At 37.3% G+C, this 21,769-nt stretch overlaps 1 protein-coding gene across 5 annotated transcripts in view; it reads right to left on the bottom strand.

The window, feature by feature from the left end:
* Positions 1-21,769, bottom strand: part of ARAP2 (ArfGAP with RhoGAP domain, ankyrin repeat and PH domain 2) — a 162,196-nt gene that overhangs the window by 24,959 nt on the left and 115,468 nt on the right. For 4 of the 5 annotated variants that reach the window (XM_053672327.1, XM_053672326.1, XM_053672329.1 and 1 more), the window contains 6 exons: positions 21,055-21,160; positions 17,578-17,725; positions 16,047-16,115; positions 13,429-13,503; positions 10,592-10,709; positions 336-464 (listed from right to left, as the gene is read on the bottom strand). In XM_053672327.1, the coding sequence (XP_053528302.1) occupies positions 336-464; positions 10,592-10,709; positions 13,429-13,503; positions 16,047-16,115; positions 17,578-17,725; positions 21,055-21,160 (645 nt within the window). The remainder of the gene's footprint in view (positions 1-335; positions 465-10,591; positions 10,710-13,428; positions 13,504-16,046; positions 16,116-17,577; positions 17,726-21,054; positions 21,161-21,769) is intronic. The other variant, XM_053672330.1, reaches the window with a different exon arrangement.

The raw sequence follows: 21,769 nt of genomic DNA, 5'->3' as shown, positions 1-21,769 counted from the left end.
TTGGTAATGTAGGAAGAAGGTTTACTAGCTATCTGAAAATTAGACAAACATGAAGGCATGGCAAAAAGCCCTTAAAAACGTAAACCATTCCTTCCAAAACTCTCCCTTGGGACCATCAGGTCAGCCAACTATTGCCACCGCGCTGGGCTCCAGGAAACCTGGCCTCGGTGCAGGGTCCCCTGTGTGTGTGCATGTTCTTCTTTCTGCTGGACGGTGCTAGTCAGCTATTCATCTCTACTCTTTAATGTTTGCAAGTAACACCTGTGCCACGATAATTATTCCCTGAACCACTTGAACTTCCCATCGCGGTTGCAGTGTGCATTGGCAGCACCTACCATTATAGTGTTTGACTGTGTCGAGGGTTAAGAATCGCTTCACCACGAGATAAGCGGAGCCAGGGTCAGCTAACGAACTCCAGCGAAGCACCTGCTCCAACACGTTTTCTGTGTAGTGAAGAGGGCGCTCTGCAAAAAGAACGAAACCAGATCAAATTATAGTAAGGTACCTGTTGATGTAATTATCGAATTTTTAAAATTCATTTAAAACGATCTGTATGCAACAGTAAGTGTAGCCATAGCATATGGTACATGGTAACAGCACTAAGATTTACATAAAAGAGACCCTGACACCTAGAACATCATTAAATATATAATACAATTTACTATATAAATTAATCTGTGCAGGAACATTTGGTTTCTCCTCAACTATTTTAAAAAATTCACAGATGGTATCCTTAGATAAAATTTCAGAAATAATGCTACCCTTCTACACAACAAATCAGTATCTTATACTATCTTCTTTTGAATTTAGCTAACATTCTGGTTTGCTTATGGAAATCTGCCTATTTCCATATGCAATTAAATAATTACAAAATGAGTAGCAAAATTACTTTTTTCTAGGAACAACTAATAACAAATTAACCCTAGAGATGACTGTATTATAATTTCTAATCAATAGTAGTAAACTTATAGCTGATATTCTCATAGTTGATACAAAACCATAAAATATAAATTTACAGAGAACATATGAAAATAATACACATAGATTAGCTAAACATACATTAACTATCAGTGAAAACATCAATTAGAAACATTATATAGCGATCTTATATATTTACTGTTAATATAATAGAAAAAAATAAGAAGTTAATGAAATCTTAAAGACTTTTCCTTGATAAATACGCTCTGTATACATTTTGTTTTAGGCAATCATATTTTTAAATTCATCAGAAGCTCTTAGCACAGCGTTAACTAAAACAAGATTTTACAATTACAATCAAAGCCCCATAGGAAAGATTTTTTGCTAATCAAAATATGCCAATCATTTAATAAAATGTTACAACAGAAGCATATGCTGGGAAAAACGAAATTGAACCCTTTCCACGGCACACTAAAGGCAGCGTAGCCAAACGGCAAGAACAGAGTCTGCCACAGGAAGATGGCGGCGCAGCCTTCCAGGGGCATCGCCAAATGGGCGTCCATCCACCTCTTCCAAACCCTTTGAAGCGCACAGCACATGAGCTCTTCATTTTTGGTTAGAGTAGGAATGCTCATGACAAACCATAGAATTATGGCTCAAGAAAGAATTATGTCGTAATATCACAATCACACACAAACCATATCTTACTTGGTAATAAAGTCACAAATAAAGACAACCAAATCTATCATATCCTTCTTAACACTAGTCTCCCCTGCTATGACCACAGTGTTCCAGAACATACCAACAATCCCAGTCCACCAAAGAAAACAAAAGTTCTGCTTCCAATGTAAATAACCAGCTTTTGCTTACTATTCAGTACGATGTAATGCAGTTCTGCATTTTATGTTTATCGGTGCAAATCAATGATGGTGGCAATTCTAAATAAATGAATAAATGAATGAACAAGAGCAGCTAGGGCACACATCTTAAAGATGTATCTCCCTTGTGTTTACACACATATCCCTGTGCACAGTAGAGTGTTGGGTACATATATAACGGATGTTCAATAAATACTCAAGTGATGAAGTACCTTATGAATTTCTATGGTGGTCTGTAATTCACAGAAAATACATGTAAGTGTATCAGCAAAAAATATATAACTTTTTATAAAACCAGAGAAAAATCTTTTGTCCTACATAAGTGTTGTTTTCTTCAAATAATTTTGTAAAGACTTTGGCAAAGTTCATTGCCCGTGATATCCCAAAGCTATAATTCATTTATTGATTAACCCATAAATGACTGTCTTCTATTAATGGAGGCTGTAATTCATGTTAACTGTTTTTAAAAATAAGACTAATTCTAATTTGAAGTTCTAGCCATGGTAATCAGATTTTAAAAAGACATCCAATTAGAAAGGAAGAAGTAAAACCATTTCCAGGTGACATACTTTATATGTAAAACCTTAAAGACTCCACTAAAAAAAATCTATTGGATTAAATGAGTTCAGCAAAGTTGCAGAATAGAACATTAATATACAGAAATTGGTGGTGTTTCTATACATAACTAATTATCAGAAAGAGAAATTTAAAAAAATGCCATTTGTAACTCCATCAAAAAGAAGAAAATATCAGGTAATAGATTTAACCAGTAAGACACTGAAGACAAAAACTAAAGAAGACCCAAATAAATGGAATGATATATAGTGTTCATGAACTGAAAGACTTAGTATCAAGAAAATGTCCATGCTACCCAAAGCAATCTACAGAGTCAGTGAAATTCTTATCAAAATACCAATGGTATGTTTCACCAAAAGTAGAACAATGGGCACAGACTCACTGATGGAGAGCACATGATAGCTAGTCAGGGAGGAAGCCGTTAGGGAGAAGAGGGATTGAGCAAAAAGGAAAAAAGAACTACGGACATGGACAACAGTGTGGTGATTGCTGTGGGGAGGGGAAGTAAGGGGACTAAATGAATGGGAAAAAATACAGTAACAATTAGATCTTTTTATAAAACAAAGAAAAATAATCCTCAAATATACACAAAAGTAAAAACGACCTCAAATAACCAAAGCAGCCTTGAGAAAGGAGAACAAAGTTGGAGGTCTCATGCTCCTGGGTTGCAATCTACATTTCAAAGCTGTAACAATTAAACAGCACGCACTAGAACACAAAGAGACACAAAGATCAATGGAGCAGAATAGGAAGCCCAGGAATTAACCCATGCTTATATGGTCAATTAACCTGAGACAATGCATGCAGGGACATGCAATGGGCAAAAGACAGTCACTTCAATAAACAGTGTTGGGAAAACAGGGCAGATAAATGCAAAAAAAAAAAAAAAAAAAAGAGCTAGACCACATTCTTACACCATATACAAAAAGAAACTAAAAATGGATTAAAGACTTACATGTAAGACCTGAAACCATAAAACTCCTAAAAGACAACATTGGCCATAAAGTCTTTGAGGTCAGTCTTAGAAATATTTTTTATATGTCTCCTAGGAAAAGGGCAATAATAGCAAAAATAAACAAATGGGACTATATCAAACTAAAACATTTTTTGCATAGCAAAGGAAACTATCCGCAAAATGGGAAGCAACTTGCTGAAAGGAAGAAAATATTTGCAAATCATATATCTAATGAAGGGTTGATAGCCAAAATATATAAAGTGCTCATACAACTCAACATCAAAAAACATTTCTGTAATGTGCAGAGTACCCGAACAGACATTTTTTTCCAAAAAAGACATATGGATGGCCAACAGATGCAGGAAAGGATGCCCGACATTACTAATCATCGGGGAAATGCAAATCAAAACCGCAATAACATATCACTCCACACCTGTCATAATGGCTATTATATAAAAAACAACACATAACAAGTATTAGTACAGATGTGAAGAAAAGGAACCCCTGTGCACTGCCGGTAGGTGTAGAAGTTGATGCAGCCACTATGGAAATCAGTACAGAAGTGCTGCGTGACCCAGCAGCCCCACTTCTGGGCATTCACCCAAAGAAAAGGAGAAGGCTAACTCTTGGAATAACACATGCAGCCCCGTGTTCACTGCAGCACTGCAGACAACAGCCAAGACACAGAATCAGCCTGGGTGTCCGTCAGTTCGTGAAAGGACAAAGATGATGAGGTATACACAATGGAATATTTCTCAGCCATAAAAAAGAATAAAATCTTGCCATTTATGGAAACATGGAAGAACCTAGAGGGCATTATGCAAGTGAAATAAGTCAGAAATAGTAAAACAATGCTGTATGACTTGAATTTATTTACGGAATCTAAAAAACAAAACAAAACGAACAAACAAAACAGAAACAGACTCACAGATAGAGAGAGAAAACTGACAGTTTCCGGGGGTTGGTGGAGGGAGTGGAAGTGTGGAGAAGGGCAAAAAAGGTAAAGGGGACTGAGAGGTACAAACTTTTAGTTATAAAGTAAGTCATGGGGATGTAATGTACAGCATAGAAAACACACTCAATAATATCATAAAGACACTAACTATAGAATCAGCACTATCTTTACATGTCATGTTACATAATTCTTTCTACTGCTTGCAAGCTCAGGGATACTACTGATCCTATTAACAGTTGCTGTTTCTGGAATAACCACCAGGTGTCAAACAGTCTGTATACTGGATACTTTACATCAGTTATCACTTTTGATTCTCACAACAGCCTTCATTAAATATTACTGTTATTCATACTTTACATGTCAGGGAACCCAGGGATCAGGGACACTTAGCCACCAGCCCAAAGCGCAACAGCTGGTTCAAGCAGAGATCTGAACCTCAGATCTATTCCACTGCACAGCTCCAATCTTTGTGACACTCTTTCATTTACGTGAGTATGTAGGCCCACACGTGACCATTCTCTCACGTGTAATTTTGGGGAAAAAAGTGTCCAGTCACACAGATTTTTTGTGAGGACTGAACAAGGTGACATAAGCCAAGTGAAGAACAACGTCAGTTCACATTTCCCCTACTCCCCTTTTCTCCTCCTTAGTGAGAAGGTGGTCAGAAATGATAGCAAGATGATTCCCACATCCTGCCCTTAAGGGAATTGATGTACTGCATTGGCTTGCAGGCAAGAATGCTATTCTTCACTGGCAAACAGCATCTGGATGGAAAAGGCTTACTTACCCTTCTTTATTACAAGATTAAACTGGTAATGAGAATTCCAAATATCCGACTGTTCATAGTAAAGGGGGGTACCTGTACAAGCAGGCACTATAGTGATCACTCTCGGTGTGCTTACTTACACTGAAATATGCCACAGCACATACAGAGGCAAATGCAGATGTGTAAAAAATGAGTCAAGTGTGTTTTTCACATCAGTCTCATAGTGCAAAATGCTCTAGGAGAACAAAAATCCTGAGGATTCATGTTCCTGCATAAAAAAAGACCTGAAAAGTGGGACGAAAAGATAAATGTTTATTATACTGTCAAATGCTATAATTATAAAAAAGGGCATTAACATCCACCAAAAAAAGAAATAACAGGCAGAAGAAAACTGAGTTTTCAAACACTGCCGGAATGTAAGTTCCTACAAATATGTTTCTTATTTATAGTTACATTTACAGCCACCTGTCATCGTAGATTACATGGTACATAAGCCATTTGGCATTAGGGCCTTATGAAAAATAAATCACTCGTTTGTATACTATCTATAGCACGAAAACAGCCCAACAACCAGCGTAGTTATTTGAGAAAAACAGGTTATGGAGGTGGTTGTTTAGCCAGGTAAATCACATTATTAATAGTTTAAAATAGTATGCACAGGAAAAACCCAGGCCTCCTGTGTTAAAAAGAGAACTATCCATTTTTCACTTGAAATTATAGGTATTGTCATTAAATTTCTGGCGGTAATAACACAGGATTTCCTGCAACAACTGTGACTTGCCCAATAATTAAATCCTTGGTGCCAAGCTTAGAGTTGGGCACGTCTTTCTCTGTCCTGTCCCTGTAATTAGAGGGTGACAGCATTTTCTGTGTCGATCAAGACAAGGGCTGGGACGAGTCCTAATGGAAAATGAACAGATCTTCTCTATCAGCGTAGCCATGAGGAAGAATCAAGAAAACATTACGATATGGCTGCATAGGAAGTGTTTCACAAACTTGAACTTCTCCAGGAAGAAGCTCACTTAAATGAGGCCCTTCTGGTAGTTACTACCTTTCAGCATATCAGGGACCTACAGGACATGGGGCTGTAGTGGCACAGGACAGGCTCAGCTTTAAGGTGAGGAATTAAAGTAACAGCTTACTTTAGATTAACTCTTGATAAAGGTAATCGCCTCACCTAGAGTAGGTTTCAGCTTGTCCTAACAATTGATAGCAGTGGGTTCAGGATGCCAGGCATCTTTCAAAGAATGAGGCAAAGAAAGACTTCTCTAGACAGTACAAATTTCAAATGTCCCACTAAACATTCATTTAGAGGGAAAATGTAGTTTAAAATTTACTGAGCCTAGAATCTAACTCAGCTTTGTACATATAAATTCTCAAAATATTTCATAAGGTTTTAATATGATGTATTTTTTCCATGAATCTGACAACTATAAAAGCCAAAGCAGATCATGCTTGGTCAGAACTTTCTAAGAATTGTTCACCATTTTCTAGGATGTGAATATTTGTACCCCACAAATTCCTAGGTTGAAACCTAGTCCCCAATATGATGACATGAGGGGGAAGCACCTCTGGAAAGCAGAGGTGAGAGCCCTTATGAAAGAGACTCATGAAGCTCCCTTCTCCCATGTGAGAGGAAGAATGAAAGAGAGCCCTCTGTCCACTGGCAAGCTGGCCCTCTCACCAGACACTGATTCTGCCAGCACCTTGATCTCGGACTTCTCAGCCTCCAGGACTGAGAGGGAAAAAAATCTGTTGTTTATAAGCCATCCAGTTTACAGAATTCTGTGACAGCAGCCCAAATGGACTAAGACACCATGTCACCAATAATGGCAATGCTTCCAGGGATGGAGGAGTCACAGACGGACATCTTCTATCTGCATTTGTAGCTGTCACATCCACGGTGATTCCACTCAGCTGCGAGAATCTAGTTTCATTATCTTTGGCCACAGAGGAGTGTGCCAGTATTATGTGTTATATTACGCATCTTCCTTTTACTCATTCTATGTTATAATTAAGGTATTATATTAATGTTTTAAAAATGAGTATAATAAATTATCTCAAGAGAGCAAAGAAAGGGGCCCTGACTGGTGTGACTCAGTGGACTGAGCACCAGCCTGTGAACCAAAGGGTCACTGGTTCAATTCCCAGTCAGGGCACATGCCAGGGTTGCGGGCCAGGTCCCTGGTAGAGGGCATGTGAAAGGCAACCACACATCAATGTTTCTCTCCCTCTCTTTCCCCTGCCCTTCCTCTCTCTCTAGAAATAAATAAATAAAATCTTTTTTTAAAGAAAGAAAAGAAATATTACAAATATTCATTATACAAAGAACGCAAAAGATGGGACAGAGTAGAAAACTATTGCTTTAAAACTTACAGACACCTAAAATAAAATCCAGCACTTCTGGTTCATTTACTTATCCATTTATTTATTTATTTTGGGTTACTTGCATACTTGGAGGATTTTCATTTACATCAGAAAAAGCACCAATTCCCTGCTGGCATTTTTCTATCAACTACAATCTTGTGACAACCAATGCCTTCACTTTCACTTTCTTTTTATATTTTACTTTATCTCCCCTGCACGCTTCTAGCAATAAAGCTTTTAACACTTCAGAAGGCCAGGTGGAGCCACAGTGAGCGACACATCACAGGCCCCTTTGCAGCCCTGCCTCGCTTTGTTCCCCTAACAGCCTCGAAAATCAGCTTTGTCTTCTCTCTGGCATTTCTCCTTGAACAGTTGACCAAACATTAAAATCACGACCAGTTTGAATTCTTAACTTTCTTGATGCACGTGAGGTGTCCCTTTGATTATATAGGAGGCATTCAGAAATCTAAACTACCTGAGGTCTCATAGTCTTTTCATCACTTCCACATGATAACTTTGTGTTAATCAGAACCAGAACCAAACCAAAACAACAAAAGACCCACCCCAATTCGACCTTCCCATCTGTGACGTGCCCAGTGTCACACGCAAGTTTATCATCAGTCATTTTCAGGGTCAGCATCCCTTCACTTTCTCAGACGAAACTTAAAAATGATGTTCCCAAGTATAGTATGATCTCTCTACTAAGGACACAGGATTTCATCCTGCCCTCATACATTCTGTTGGCCACTCTCAGTAAGGAGGACTGACACCCAAAGGCACAGAGCTCCAATGCTGGGACACAGGGACCTGCTTGCACTGAACCCTGTGAGAACAAGAGTGGAAGGGAGCGGATGTCTAGCCCCAAATCCATGATTCACTGTTCTGCCAGGGATAAAAAGGAAAAACAGAAGGGGGCAGGGGACAATGCACTTCCTCAGGCCTAACAGGGGCCCTGAGAGATCCCATCGCTTTTTATGTGTCTGCTCATTTCATCCATGTATCCAAGAAGCAATGATCCAGGTCAGTCAAGTTCAGAATGCATGGTATTCCGTTGGGGTTTGACAGAATTTTCTGTTCTACCTCAGTCATTAAGGTATTTGCAGGTGCGTTCCACATCAACACACTACGCTAGAGGCAGTGAGAGACAGAAAAGTCTGAAAGATATGTGCAAGTCCTAAAGAACGTGAGGTCCAAGGCAGAGCCAGATATATCCAAATTACTATTTAGTAAATTAGACAGCCCACAGTATCATAGGACTACAAACAAATGATAAGAAAAAGATCAGTGGGAACAGTATTTACCTAAGTACCATCATGGAGGAAGGGGCATTTGAGCTGGGTCTTGCAGGACAAATAGGCAATGAGTAAATAATAAAAGGGTTTTAAATAATGGAACAATACAATCCTATTTGTGATTTAGAAGGATAGTTCTGGCAGTAAGGTCAGTAGTCATCATTTACTCACAATATGATGAAGCTGATAACCTAGTTCCTTTCCTTAAAATTAAACAACAAAAATCAAAAGACTCCATCACCACTGAACCATACAGTGATGCAAAGTTGTGCTTCACTTGTGCAAGAGATTTTAATTACATGGCAACGATCTATTAGGAACTGTGCCAGATACCAGAGGCAGAAAAAGAGAGTCCCTCCTTCTTTCCATCAAGCTCCCATCGGAGGGATGAATATAAATTCATGTTATGGGCACCATAAAAACAAAAGATAAGACAAAGCACAGTGAAACCCTTAATCTGGATATCAAAGGAGGCAATAAACAAGGGGGCCAAATGGACGAAGAGGCATTTGGGGAACACCGGTGCACATGCATGAGTCAAGCACTAAGAATGCAAGAGTTTTATAAAGACCAGTCAAGTGAGACAAGATGGCAAAGGAGACTGGAGCAGCCGGAACCCACCACTTGGGGGACGACAGACAGAGGAAGAACAACTGACAAATGAAATAAAATAGTTAAGAGGGTCAGGGGGAGAATCTAGCCAGCACAAAACAGTGAAGACTTCTGAAGAAAAAGGGAACTGATTCACTAACAATAAATGCCATGGAAAGGACAAGTAAAGCAAAACCTGAAACAAAGCCATCAGACTTGGCACTGGGGAAGGAGGGGGCAGCGCAGGGGTCACCTGTCGGAACACCTTCTGTAACGAGAAAGGCTGAGCCTGACGGTGGAGGAGGTGTGGTGTGAAAGGACACGGAAGCACCAGAGTCCCTGAATCTGGACAGTGAATATTGAAAAATAGTGTTTTAATACAAGCAAGATTTTTAAAGAAGTGTGCATTACCAAAAAAAAAAAAAAAAACCAAAAAAATGAAGACACAAAAACATTAAGAATAGAGTGACGAAAAACAAGATCTTTGATAATCCGATTTCATTCTAACAACGATTACAACATTCCTAATGATACACAATGCACATATTTCAATGGTGAATTTTAATTTTTATCTTGAGCTTGCAGGTGGCAAGATTTTACTTTTGGCAGTTTGACAGCTATGCTTGAAAGGGTCCCAAGACCTTAGTAGGTATCAGCTAGACAGATGGCCAAAGCACAAAGCCATTCTGCATCTTAGGTTTTTTTCCCTAGAGGTCTTTAAAACCAAACGGTGTCATTAGGACCTCAGGCTTATTCAGCACTTTACGACTCATGTAGACAAGGTGTTTTAAAGCTCTCTTTATCCTTCCACACCTGAGATGAGAGATGACCAGATACCTGTCCACTCCACTAAGGACACACAGAAAGGGAAAAGACAAAATTGGCTTACAACAAAATTATTTTTAAATAATAATCTTTTAAGTCAACATTTTTTTGGTTAAATAGGTAATATACAGGAATATGTGGATGGTGGTGGTGACATTTCAAACATTGTCACAAATCAATTTGCTTGTCCTTGTAAAGAAAAGCCTTATTTCCTAAGGTGACAACATAGATGACTAATGTTTTTCACTATACTTTTATAGTCAATAAAATAATCTAATTATTTTGAGGAGTAAAATTATAAGCGAGCAACCTCCAGTGACAATAACATATATCAACCCATGCACCGAATAGAAAGGAATTCATAATGTTAATCTTCAGAATGACATAAAATGCAGTAATGACATCACACAAATACTAGTTCTTCATACTGTAAGGAATTTAAGAATCGCTGGCATGAAAATCACTTACCTAGCTCTTCGTTTTCAATGACTTCAAATGTGGCCCAGATTTCACCTTTTGCAGGGATAATATTTTTTATTGCTAATATATCATTAGTTAATTCTTCTGCCTCCATCACTGGAGATATCTGTAAACGAAGCAAGATTTCTTTAGCATCCATGTCAGACATAGACGTAGCCTTGTGCTAGGGTGAAAATATTTGCCATTTATCCTCTTATGATACCCAAAGTTTCTTCTTAGTATGTTTAACTAACTTCTCTAGGTACACAAAGAAAATAACCTATTCACAACTTCTCCATAAAATACATTTCAATGTGAGTGCAAAAAGTTATCACAACATAGACAAAATCAAGAAGAAAATTTTTCTCAGTGAACATTTAATTCACTCAGAGGAGAAGAATCCACTTATTCATACACACAAAGACCATCACATGATTGCAAATCCAATGGTCTTCCCAGGAGTCAAACCTTTCGCTCATCAGTTCTATAATCAAGAGTTCAAAGTGTCTTGGTTTATTCAGGCTGATGCCTAAATTATACACAGCTGACTGCTGTCTGCCATGCCAAAGAGCCTCAGGGTTTCAGTGATCTGTGGTGTGCCCTGTCATGCCAAGTGACAGATGGTGGGACACCAAAGTACACTGCAGCCAGGATTTCAGGGCACAGGGCAGCGTCTGCAGAGCCAGCCTGGGGCCAGCTCTATAGGAGTCCAAAAGCCTCGGGCCACTTCAGAAGCACACCACCTTCTCCGGGGACTTCTGGAATTTCTGGTTTGCTTCTTCTTGTTTTTGCTTTTGCCAGTTTGAAATGCATGCTAGCCAGAAGCAAGTTGGCTTTCTTCAGTTAGAACTTAGTTATAATATCAAACAAATAAAAGATCTTTTTAAACATTAGAATAGTCTAACTGTGCATTTTCGGTAAAAGTATGTACCTATTTTTGAGTTTCCTAGGGAAAAAATGTGCTCACTTCCATTCTTCTTGTCCATTATTAACTATATTGCACATATATAAATAATATCAATATATTTCAATCCTTATACTTATACATTCCATCTTTTGAACTGTGTAGAATCCACTACTTTCTTTGGAATACCTTAATGAGACATAAAAATCCACTGCTTACTCTTCAGAAAAGCCCAATAAAGTATAAGCTTGAAAGAAAAAAATTACAGTATTTGGGAAAAGTAGAGAACTTTAGGCAGTAGAATCAGATGTTTCATTTCAATGAGGCTGTTCATCTGAATGCCTTTAACATTTTTTAAGTATAGCCTTTTCTTAAAATAATAAGTCACTGAGAAACCAAATTTGTCCAACAGTCAGCAAAGAGTGAGCTCCAGAATGACGTAGGAAAGAGGCCCAGAACTCCACTCATCTGAGGAGGGGCCCACAGCCTCCCTCAGGACACCCTCAGGACAGGATGGAGAACACTCTGGAAATCATTATTCTAAAGAATACATCAATCAGCAGAATGAATATCAGGTCTGGAGTATGAGAACCCAGGTCTGCGTTCTGGCCTTAATGAGTTTCAATTCCTAGTTCCTGTTCTTACAAACTTGGGACCTGTTCTACCTGCCTCCTTGGATTTAGTTACAGCTGAGATAAATACAACTAAAGACTTTTGCACTGAGCAAATATTTACAATTATTTTTGTATAGTTTTTCAATGTTTTTAAAGAGAATTTTAAAGGTAAAACTAGACAGTCCTTTGTCTAAAAACTGTACTTAAAAATAAAAACTTCGCTCATGTATAATAATTTATGTTATGGCTTCATTAGTAAGATAAAATCAAGCTGAGCAACTAATGGTTTAGGTGTAGGCAAAGTTAAGTCATGTGCTGTGAATAAAGACCAACTCTGACATTAGAACTGTGCTGGTTCCTCCAGTCCCCTGTGATCACCATCACAGAACCAGCACAGTGTGGACAAGGGGTTGCCAGACCACAGCCTGCGATCGTAGCTCAGCCCTGAGTTCTAAGTAAGGTAATCAGTGCTACGTAGTCAGAATACGTAATTATTAAAAATACATAAATCGACAATTACAATACAGGTTTAGCGAAACTAAAATCCAGAAGTATATAATGTTAAGACTGTTTAATCTTGAACTTTAAAAATGGTAAGAAGCTAAAGGTGAATTTCTCCTGCAACAAGGCAGAATGCCTACTCCTCATACAGAGGCTACAGTCCTCCTCAGCAGGAATTTGAGATACCACGGTTACTCTCTCTGAGGCAGACTAAGTACCGAATATGGTAGCAAGGCAAGGATCGTTTCAATGCACGAAAATTATTAATAGTCTTAGGAAAGAAAAGTTATGGAATATTCAAGTAAATTGGTAGACTGGAAGCTCAAGTCTATGACACAAGGGTGGGAGATTAATGACAACCATAATATTAATAATAACAGTTATTAAACACCAATGTGCTAAGCAATTTGCTAAGTGTTTTACATGCATTATCTTACTGAGTGCTCATATCCATGCTATGATGTAAACACTATAATTTTTCCTCACTTTACAGGTGAGAAGATACAGGCTCAAAGAGAGTAAATAACTGGCCTAAAAATGAGAACCAAAGAATGGAATGACCACGAATTTAAGCTCAGGTCGTTTTCTAGAACCTATAGATAGAAAATTCTAACCTTAACCTAAAGCACATAAGATGTGCTCTTTCCAATGACTAAAAACATGGACTTCCCAGAGCATATTTGTTGGAAAAGTCACTCCTGTCTTCATGGTTTGAACTGGACATGTAAAATAAGCTATAAGACATGATGAAAAATTCAAAACATGTATATTAATGCTAACACTTGCAATTCCCAAGGGTACTCTTTACAGTCATCTTTAGGACTCACCCGAATTATATTACTGCAGTCTGGTTCCTTCCTTTCTACATACACCTCAATTAACAAATCTCCAGCCTGGGAAACCTAGAAGAGGGCAGATGTGAAGACAGCAAATATAAGTATGTTGCAAGAACACACATAAAACGCTTAAGACAGTGAGAAAGTCCTAGTCCTACTTCTAAATATTTTACAACAGTGAAATCAGTCAATCTCCCCATTACCAGAGTGATGGCACCCATTTACCAGACATGGGCGATTAAGGACATGGAATCTACACAAATGTTACCCATCAGTAATACCCATCACAGTGAGGCTTTTTAGTCTCTTACTAAAGAGTTTAGAGTCCTCAAATACCCTTATAGTCTTATAGAAATAATGAATCTGGCTAGATAAAAGTATGCATGCTATAGCAATAGATGTTCTTACACAAAATAAGGAATGAAAATGATTAATTCTTCATTATATGTAATATAGAGAAGAATTCCATATATAATTCTTCTCTAAGCTATAGTGTAGGCTTGATACCAATAATTTAAAAAGGGAATAGGTCCTGCCAAATCTTCAGAGAAAATGTGTCTAAAAATTGAATCTGAGGATAAATTAGGTCAGAGTTATACTACAGAGAAAGAATACTTAGCAAGAAAAAAATGAAGGTGAAGTGATAAAAATAAGGTAGATAATAAATAAAGGTAAGTTTTTTATTATCTTTAGCCAAGCATTAGTGCTACTTTAGGTCACCAGTATACCTGATAAGACATACTAAGTGAAGAAGACACAAGCCAGAAATAAAAAGCATAAGATAGTGTTATGTAGAGCTTTACAGTATAATGTGGAGAAGATTAACAAAGAACCAAATGAATCTACGAAAAATATTTTAAGTAGCTTTTTCTTGAAATTCCCTGAAGTTTCATAACCACTTAGAAATAGCATCCATCATCCAATTTTTAATAGGGAAAGAATCATTCTGAAGTCAAATTTGCCTCAGAGTAAAAGCTAATGAGTCAAATTGTGGTGAAAACATTAAAAATGTACTTTGAAGAAAAGTTCTTAATTATTCTGACACTGTCGGCTTGGAAAAGCATGTTTCCAATTTTCCTTTCTCACTTTCGATGCTATACAAAAATACAAGGCAAGAAGAAATACAGTTGACATTTTTACTTTTCAGTGTGTTTGCATAAACAATTCTCCAGGAAGGATACGTCTTTAAAAGTTAAAAAAGCAAACAGCACACACTTGCAGAGGGCAGCCAGAAACAAGCACAGCTGAGCTGTTCTGGAAGGGTAACAGAGACTGTCAGAGGACTCCACGGGAGAGCCGGAGGGACAAAGAAACACTCAAGCAAAAAGACAGATTTTTCTCAATGCATTCACTTTCCTTTCCAATTATTCTATTTTATGGATAATTCCTTCCTTATTTTTACTTATTCTTCATCAGAAAGTATTCAATGCTCATTTCTTTATTATAATATGAATATAAAAGATAATAATGTAGAAGGGTCCTCATGATTTATGTGAAACAGAATGGATGATGCTGTCAACGATTATCCCTTGGGCGCACACAATCTCTTATTTCATGAACGAAACTCTCCCTTCAAAAGCAAGAGTCTGAGGGAACTAAATGATAATGAGCCAGATTTTTTTCTAGTCTTACAGCTAACTCCCTTGGAGGCTGCATTAATTACTTTGGGTCAAAATGAAGGAAACGCTTCTTCAGGAAATTAGTTTCCCAGGACTGGTACTTTGGGATCAAGGATCTAGAATGAAAGCCTTTCCTCATCTCCTTCCTATAGAACAATAGCTCAATGGCTTCTCTAACTAGGAGTGAAATTTTCACTCCTAAGAATGAGCTGAGTTTAGGGTTTGACTAATAAGGAAGCATTTGCCTCATTCTGAGTGCATCTAATAAACAGAATATATTTGACCCACTTCTATTCTTTACACTGGAGCCCTGAACACAGTATAATTCCCAGTTACCAGAAGATTTAAGATCAATTTTAAGCAAGTCTAATGAATAGTCATCAAGCAAGGAGATGTATTCAGCTGTATAGTACAACCTGAATACACAAATCCAATACTACTGAAGAAGGCAAGAGAAGGTCTAGAAAGTCAACTTAAGACATAAATTAGCATATGTTACAAAGACCACATAGAAACATTATTACTAATGCAATCCTCCAAGATCAGGCAAAGCAAAAGCACGTAAGAAGTAATTTATATGCTCAAAATCATAATCGATAGCATCACTAGGGAGCCTGAATTTTCAATTTACTCCAGAATTTTTTACTTTAAACGCTTCCTGTGAAACCCACTGGCATTTTCAATAGTGCTTTTATAAATAAAAACTGATTTTATAAAGTATATTTTAATAAGATCAACACTGACTTTTCCTTCTATATTTTGAAAAATTTACATGAATGAACTTCAGCATTTTGCATATATGCATCACGCTGCAGAAGTATACAATAATTTTATGCTGGGTCCCTCTGCCTGTTAATTTTTCTATGCTTCAAACAGAGACTTGAGAATAAACACAACAAATGGCTTTACTTACGATGAAAGTTTTTTTGTGTTTTGTGGGTTTTTTTAAAAAAATTAAAATTCTTTGAAGATCTAACTATTACTACTCACTTGAGTGTCTTTCCACTTGGTAATAAAGCTATTTTCTATGTCCATTTGTTTGACTTGGTCTTCTTTAACCTGTTTAAAATATAATTTGGGACACTCTAATAAAAAACATGGAGTGATGGTACTCATCCTCACATAAGTTTCTTCAGGACTTTAAAGACCAACAAGTAACAACAAATGAGAATGGCCATCCGAGCCAGTGTCGTCCCACACAGCTGGGGCAGAGCTAAAGCCAACAAAACAGAGCTTCAGGAAGGTCAGAACACTTTGTGACAACAGCACTTCAGGCCACAGGTTCCATCAACAGACGTCCCTCTGCCAAGGCAGTTCAGTAATAAGCAAAGGGGAGGTGACTGGCTGGTAGAGTCTGATTAGGTTGAGAGACAAGACTCTTTTCTCAAACTAAAATATTTCTTAAGTGCTCATGAAATTTCCATTGAAAGTTGGAATTAATGAACCTATGAAGACACAGTTTTATTTTTTTATTAATGAAACAGTACAAATATAAAAAATAAAGAGAGCATGCAAAGCCACACATTATTTTTCACTACTTCTTTCATTTCTCAGCATTACAAGTATTGCATAGAAGTTGCTGTTGACCAAAAACAGTGAACACATATAGAAAGAGATAAAAAGGAGACCATAGAGCAAAGAGAACATGACAACTCTGGTGTCCATTCCTATATAAATTAAGATACAAGCCACGGTTATTTTATTTTACAAATACAGTTCCTTCCTTGCGCTAAGGAATCTTGTAATCAGTTATTATAAAAACGTAAGAACTTTACAAATAGTAACCTAGTAACATTAACTCATCTGATTTCATCTAATATGTCTATAGCACTGGAAAACAAGTCATCTGTTAAAACACCACTGAATGGAATGCTGAAAAATGTTAAATTACAAAACGGAAATGCCAGAAAGGATGGTGGTGCTGGACCGCTGACCTGCAGCCCCTGCCACTTCCTACATTTTCAAACCCTGGCCTTATGTTCTCTATTTTTCCTTCTTTGAACTAAGAAGCCACCGTTGTTCTAACAGTTTTTTGATGAAATATGAAAATATTAACTTCATAAAAATAGCAAATTGTAAAGTTAACTAATTAGAACACAGATGACTTAGTAAAAAACACAGAATCATAATTCAGAACTTGTACTTTTTCCCCATTCAGTATACAATGAAAACAGGAAAATGCTTTTGAATGCAGAATTTAACAGTCTGGCATTTACTACTGAATTTGTAAATTCATAATTTCACACCTCTAAGTACACATACTGAGGAGACAAATACATAAAAACACTATAAATAGAAATATTCTATCCAGCAGACACCAGATGGTAAAAAAGCTTTAAAGCCAGCCAGATTTACAAAGCTAGTTATATATAAAAAATCAAAGATAAAATATAACTATCCTTTATCTTCCTTATTTTAAAATATTCATAAAGATCTGAATAAAAACATCATAAAATATGTATTTTTGTTTGCAAATTAACAAGAATACTATTTCAACAAGAACAAGATATAAAATATTTACCTCAAATATCTCGACATAATTATTAATTAGGTCCTCGATTACATTCACTTCTTCACTAGTTTGTCCCTTAGTTTGAAACAGATAGGACGAAAAGACCAAGGCCAAATTATGGGCATTCATGTGATTGATTTCTGAGCATTTCTGAACCCTGTTAAGGAAGAGCATAGCTCATTACAACACACTTCTACTTGAAAATTTCATACGACTATAAGTCATAACATTCATTTATCATTTTTAACATATATTGAAGGTCTCAGATACAAAAGATACAGTGGTGATTTAAAGATAAATGCACAGTTCTTTCTTCCAAGTAACTAACAGTGTAGTTCAGCACATAAGAAAAGACTACTACTGTTAAAGATATTACTACAAGTTACAAAGCAGTCCTTGAATGCTGATTTACAGGAATGCACTGTATCCAAATACTTCTAGATAACGGGACAACCTCTGGCTAGGGCATAAAGGCATGCATGCTAGTAGAATACCTTTGGGATAAGCTGTGACCTGCACGACTGAAGCATAAGTGAAAGGGAGAAAGGGGGTGGTAGGTAAGAAAGAAGGCAAGAAAGGGGAACCAGAGGCATACAGTGGACAGCTCCAAATTCCAGGGCTGGGCTGAATGTTCCAGAAACTGCATTATCAAGTGAGAAAATACCTGGCGGCTATGTTGGTATGTTTATTTAAAATAGAACATTAGCTCTCAAAAAGCAAACACAATTTAAAAGTACAACTACACTTTTCTTGAATATAACTAAGAATTGCTTCCTATAATGAACAGAGATAAACAGACAAATCAATTCTCCCAATCAGGAGATTATTCTTGGGTCTTATAACGACCATTTAACATAGTCACAAATGTAAGTTCAAAAAGATTAAAATTTTTTAAAAAACTACAGCCAACACTGTAATGAAAGAAAATGTATGTTGATAAAAATGCATGATATGAGAACATTAATGATTTACATGGGAGTACCTACAAACGCTCTCTGTTTGACACTGGCTGTATACACAGCAGACCTTTAATTGCCTAATTACATTTGTCAATTTATAGGACACATACTAAACAAGGGAGACCAGCTCCATCAAGAGAATAAAGCAAGGTTATGGTAGGTACACTTTCTGCAAGAATAGAGACTCTGGTAGGTACAAGAAAAAGTGAGTAAACATGACAACAATAATATATAAGAAACAATAAAATGCCAAATTGCATAGCAGAGATGGAGGAAGTGCATTCATTCTATTGATTTACAAGATGCACGAGGAATTACAAGTTGATAGAGAAGAATGTAATAACTGTGGACGCCCCTCTCAAAACCACTTCTGTACCCTTATCACACTGTGCTGTGAACACCTGGAAAATTTATCTGCATGTCTGACTCTGTTCATTGGGGCATCTCACAGCTGGGGACTTGCTTTAATCACACTGTAGCTCATAATAAATATCTGGTGAATGGAATTAAGGGAATGTTAGTCCTGGAGGAAGTAATCTTTTTTTCTAGGGCAAGGATGGAATTAAATGCTAAATCAACTTGACCTTATCCAAACTGACCTCAAACTTCTGACGATACTATCAAACATTTTCGCCTTGCTCGAGACTTCCCTCTGTGAAAGCATTTTCCTTTGGTACTCTTTATTTCTCTTTACTCGCTGTAGCTGCCTTCATAAGGAACGTACCATAGAGTGTTTTCCTTTTCTCCCTTTATCACTCAGCCCCCACAGGTCAGCACTCCCCAGTGCTCCTGTTCAGTTGCTCAGTCTCTTCTCACTCAAGCCTTCATCAGAAGCCCAAGGAAATGGTTTCCTAATCAGTCTCTCCACCTCTGTTCCAACCTCTTCCTGACCCATCCCACTACAGGGGTTATTATCCTAAAACAGATTTCATCACATAAAGGAATAAAATCAAAATGTTTTTGCACGACTGACAGAGCCCTTCACAACTTCCTGCCAGACAACGGCAGACCAGCTCGTCTCCTGGCACACCCACTTCCCAGTAACTATCCTTTACTCGTGTTTTATACTTGTTTTTATTCTATGCTCTGAAATGCACACGTCTGTTTAAATCTGAAGCATCCCCTGGACCTCCACACACAATGAATGACTCAATCCCCCCTTGAAAACTTCATTTCTCGTGCTAAATGTCTATGTATTGCAAACCCATCCCAGTGATGCTGGGCATCCTTAAAAAACATAAAATGCCCCACAGCACCCTGAGTTTTCACTGTGCCACTCCAGGCTCCCTAGTGCTGAGTTTGGGACCTGCAGACTTAAGACTTTTTTGTAATCTATGAATGATTACCAAATATTTCTGTTCACACGGACTTGGAATAGGCATTGTCTTGTATACAACAGAAGCTAAAATATATACATTAGTTGAAAAAAAGGCAGGAGGTAAGAAGGATGGGAAGTAACTTGTTATCTCAAATTCATATCTGAACTAATAACTACGTGTAACTCAGTGTTAATTAATAATGTTCATAAATTATAGCAGCCAGGCCACTATTACAATTTTTGAAGGAAAAAAATCTGTCCCGATGTCTCATAGACCTTGAGATAGGACCATATAGACTGTACAGTGTATTTGAATGATATAATATGAAACCAAGTTTTATAGTAATGGAGTTTACAGGCATGGGAAGTGGTGGCTAGAAAACATGAGAAGAAAAGACAAACTGTGGAGGATTTCTGAATACAGACTCCAAACGAAGTACTCTGAGCAGAATTCAGCTTCTCTGAAATTTACTCAAGGGAGTTTTACACCCATACAGGAAGCGACAACAACCTATTTCTTCAGGGACATTTACACTTAATAAAGTCTCTGTAATAATTTTCACTGATAGCAAAACAAACCTTTAACTTTAATATAAAAGATTATTCTCAATCATCCTCACCCTTCAGGTATCATTTCTCAAGCTACCATTATATTCCTCTGACCCTCCCCAATGCAGGGGACCACATGCCCTGACGCAGAAAATGTTTTTGACTTAAAATTTCCTCACTTGATCAACGGCCTGACACCAGCTAATTAGAGTCAGGTTAGCTATAAATTGATAATGAAGAAATGGGAGTCTACAAAGAGCTCATCATGAGACAAGCCAGGCTCACCAACTGACTCCTGCTTAAAGAATTCTGGCCACTGCACTTTAATTCCCTTCTCCAACTTCCTTTTTACATGAGTTTTCAAATTCTTGCTTATGCACTTCAGGATGCTGTACAGGATTACTTTCAATTCATTTAAGAAACACTCTAGTTTTTATGCCCTGTGATTACAATGCTATTTATTTAAAATGCATTGTAATTACAGAAAGAGACACCAAAGTGATAGTTTCATGGGAATTTCATTTTGAAACCATTCTTAAGATATAGTAAAATATCTCTGGTCATGGGTAGAAGGTTAACCACAGTACTTTAAAGTCAGGGTATCATCACTTATCAAGTGTCATGTTTGAAATAAACTAGAAAATTCATGAATCCACCTACCTGTAAAGGTGTTCGATTATAGCTGCCAGTGTTGCTCGGTTGACCCCTGAGAGACTACGTATAAATGTTCCATATTTTTTAATTCTTTCCTTGTCATCCTGGGTATCTAGAGGTTAAAAAAAAAACTTAGTGTGAAAATAATCATCTGTATTATGAAGTTACCTTTTAATGCTATTAGAAAACAATATTCACAGTTGTATTTTACTCCATGATACAAGTTTCAAAAGAAACATATTAAAACTTCTCTAATTCTAGGAAAATATTTACATAAACATTCCATGGCTACATGCTATAGTTCTTATATTTCATAATTAAAAATAAGCACTTTCAACGCCCAGGGTTGTATCTTATCTTCTACTTCATGGACCATGGAACTTCACCTAATGGGAATATATTCAATTAATAACTCAAAGTGGAGTGAAAATTAAAGAGATAAGCCAAAAGTACTTTAATTCTAGCTATAGAAAGATTTTATTATTTGTATTTGAAAATGATATTTCTGTCCCTTTTTCCCTGGTAAAATCATAAAAACATCTTCCCCAAACTAAAGCTATGAACTGTGAGCTATGGACTATGCAATGGACTGTGCATTCATTACCCAGCACACATGCAGAGGGAACTGCACGAGTCCTGGCATCTTCAACTCTGGAATTGGAAAGGGGACAAGAGGAAAGGGGACAAGAGGAGAAGGGCCTGTGCAGGCCCTGATGACTAT

This window comes from Artibeus jamaicensis, unplaced genomic scaffold, assembly GCF_021234435.1.
Source record: "Artibeus jamaicensis isolate MK-2021 breed Jamaican fruit bat unplaced genomic scaffold, CSHL_Jam_final contig_76, whole genome shotgun sequence".
Classification (NCBI taxonomy): domain Eukaryota; kingdom Metazoa; phylum Chordata; class Mammalia; order Chiroptera; family Phyllostomidae; genus Artibeus; species Artibeus jamaicensis.
This window is presented reverse-complemented; position numbering and strand designations above follow the sequence as displayed.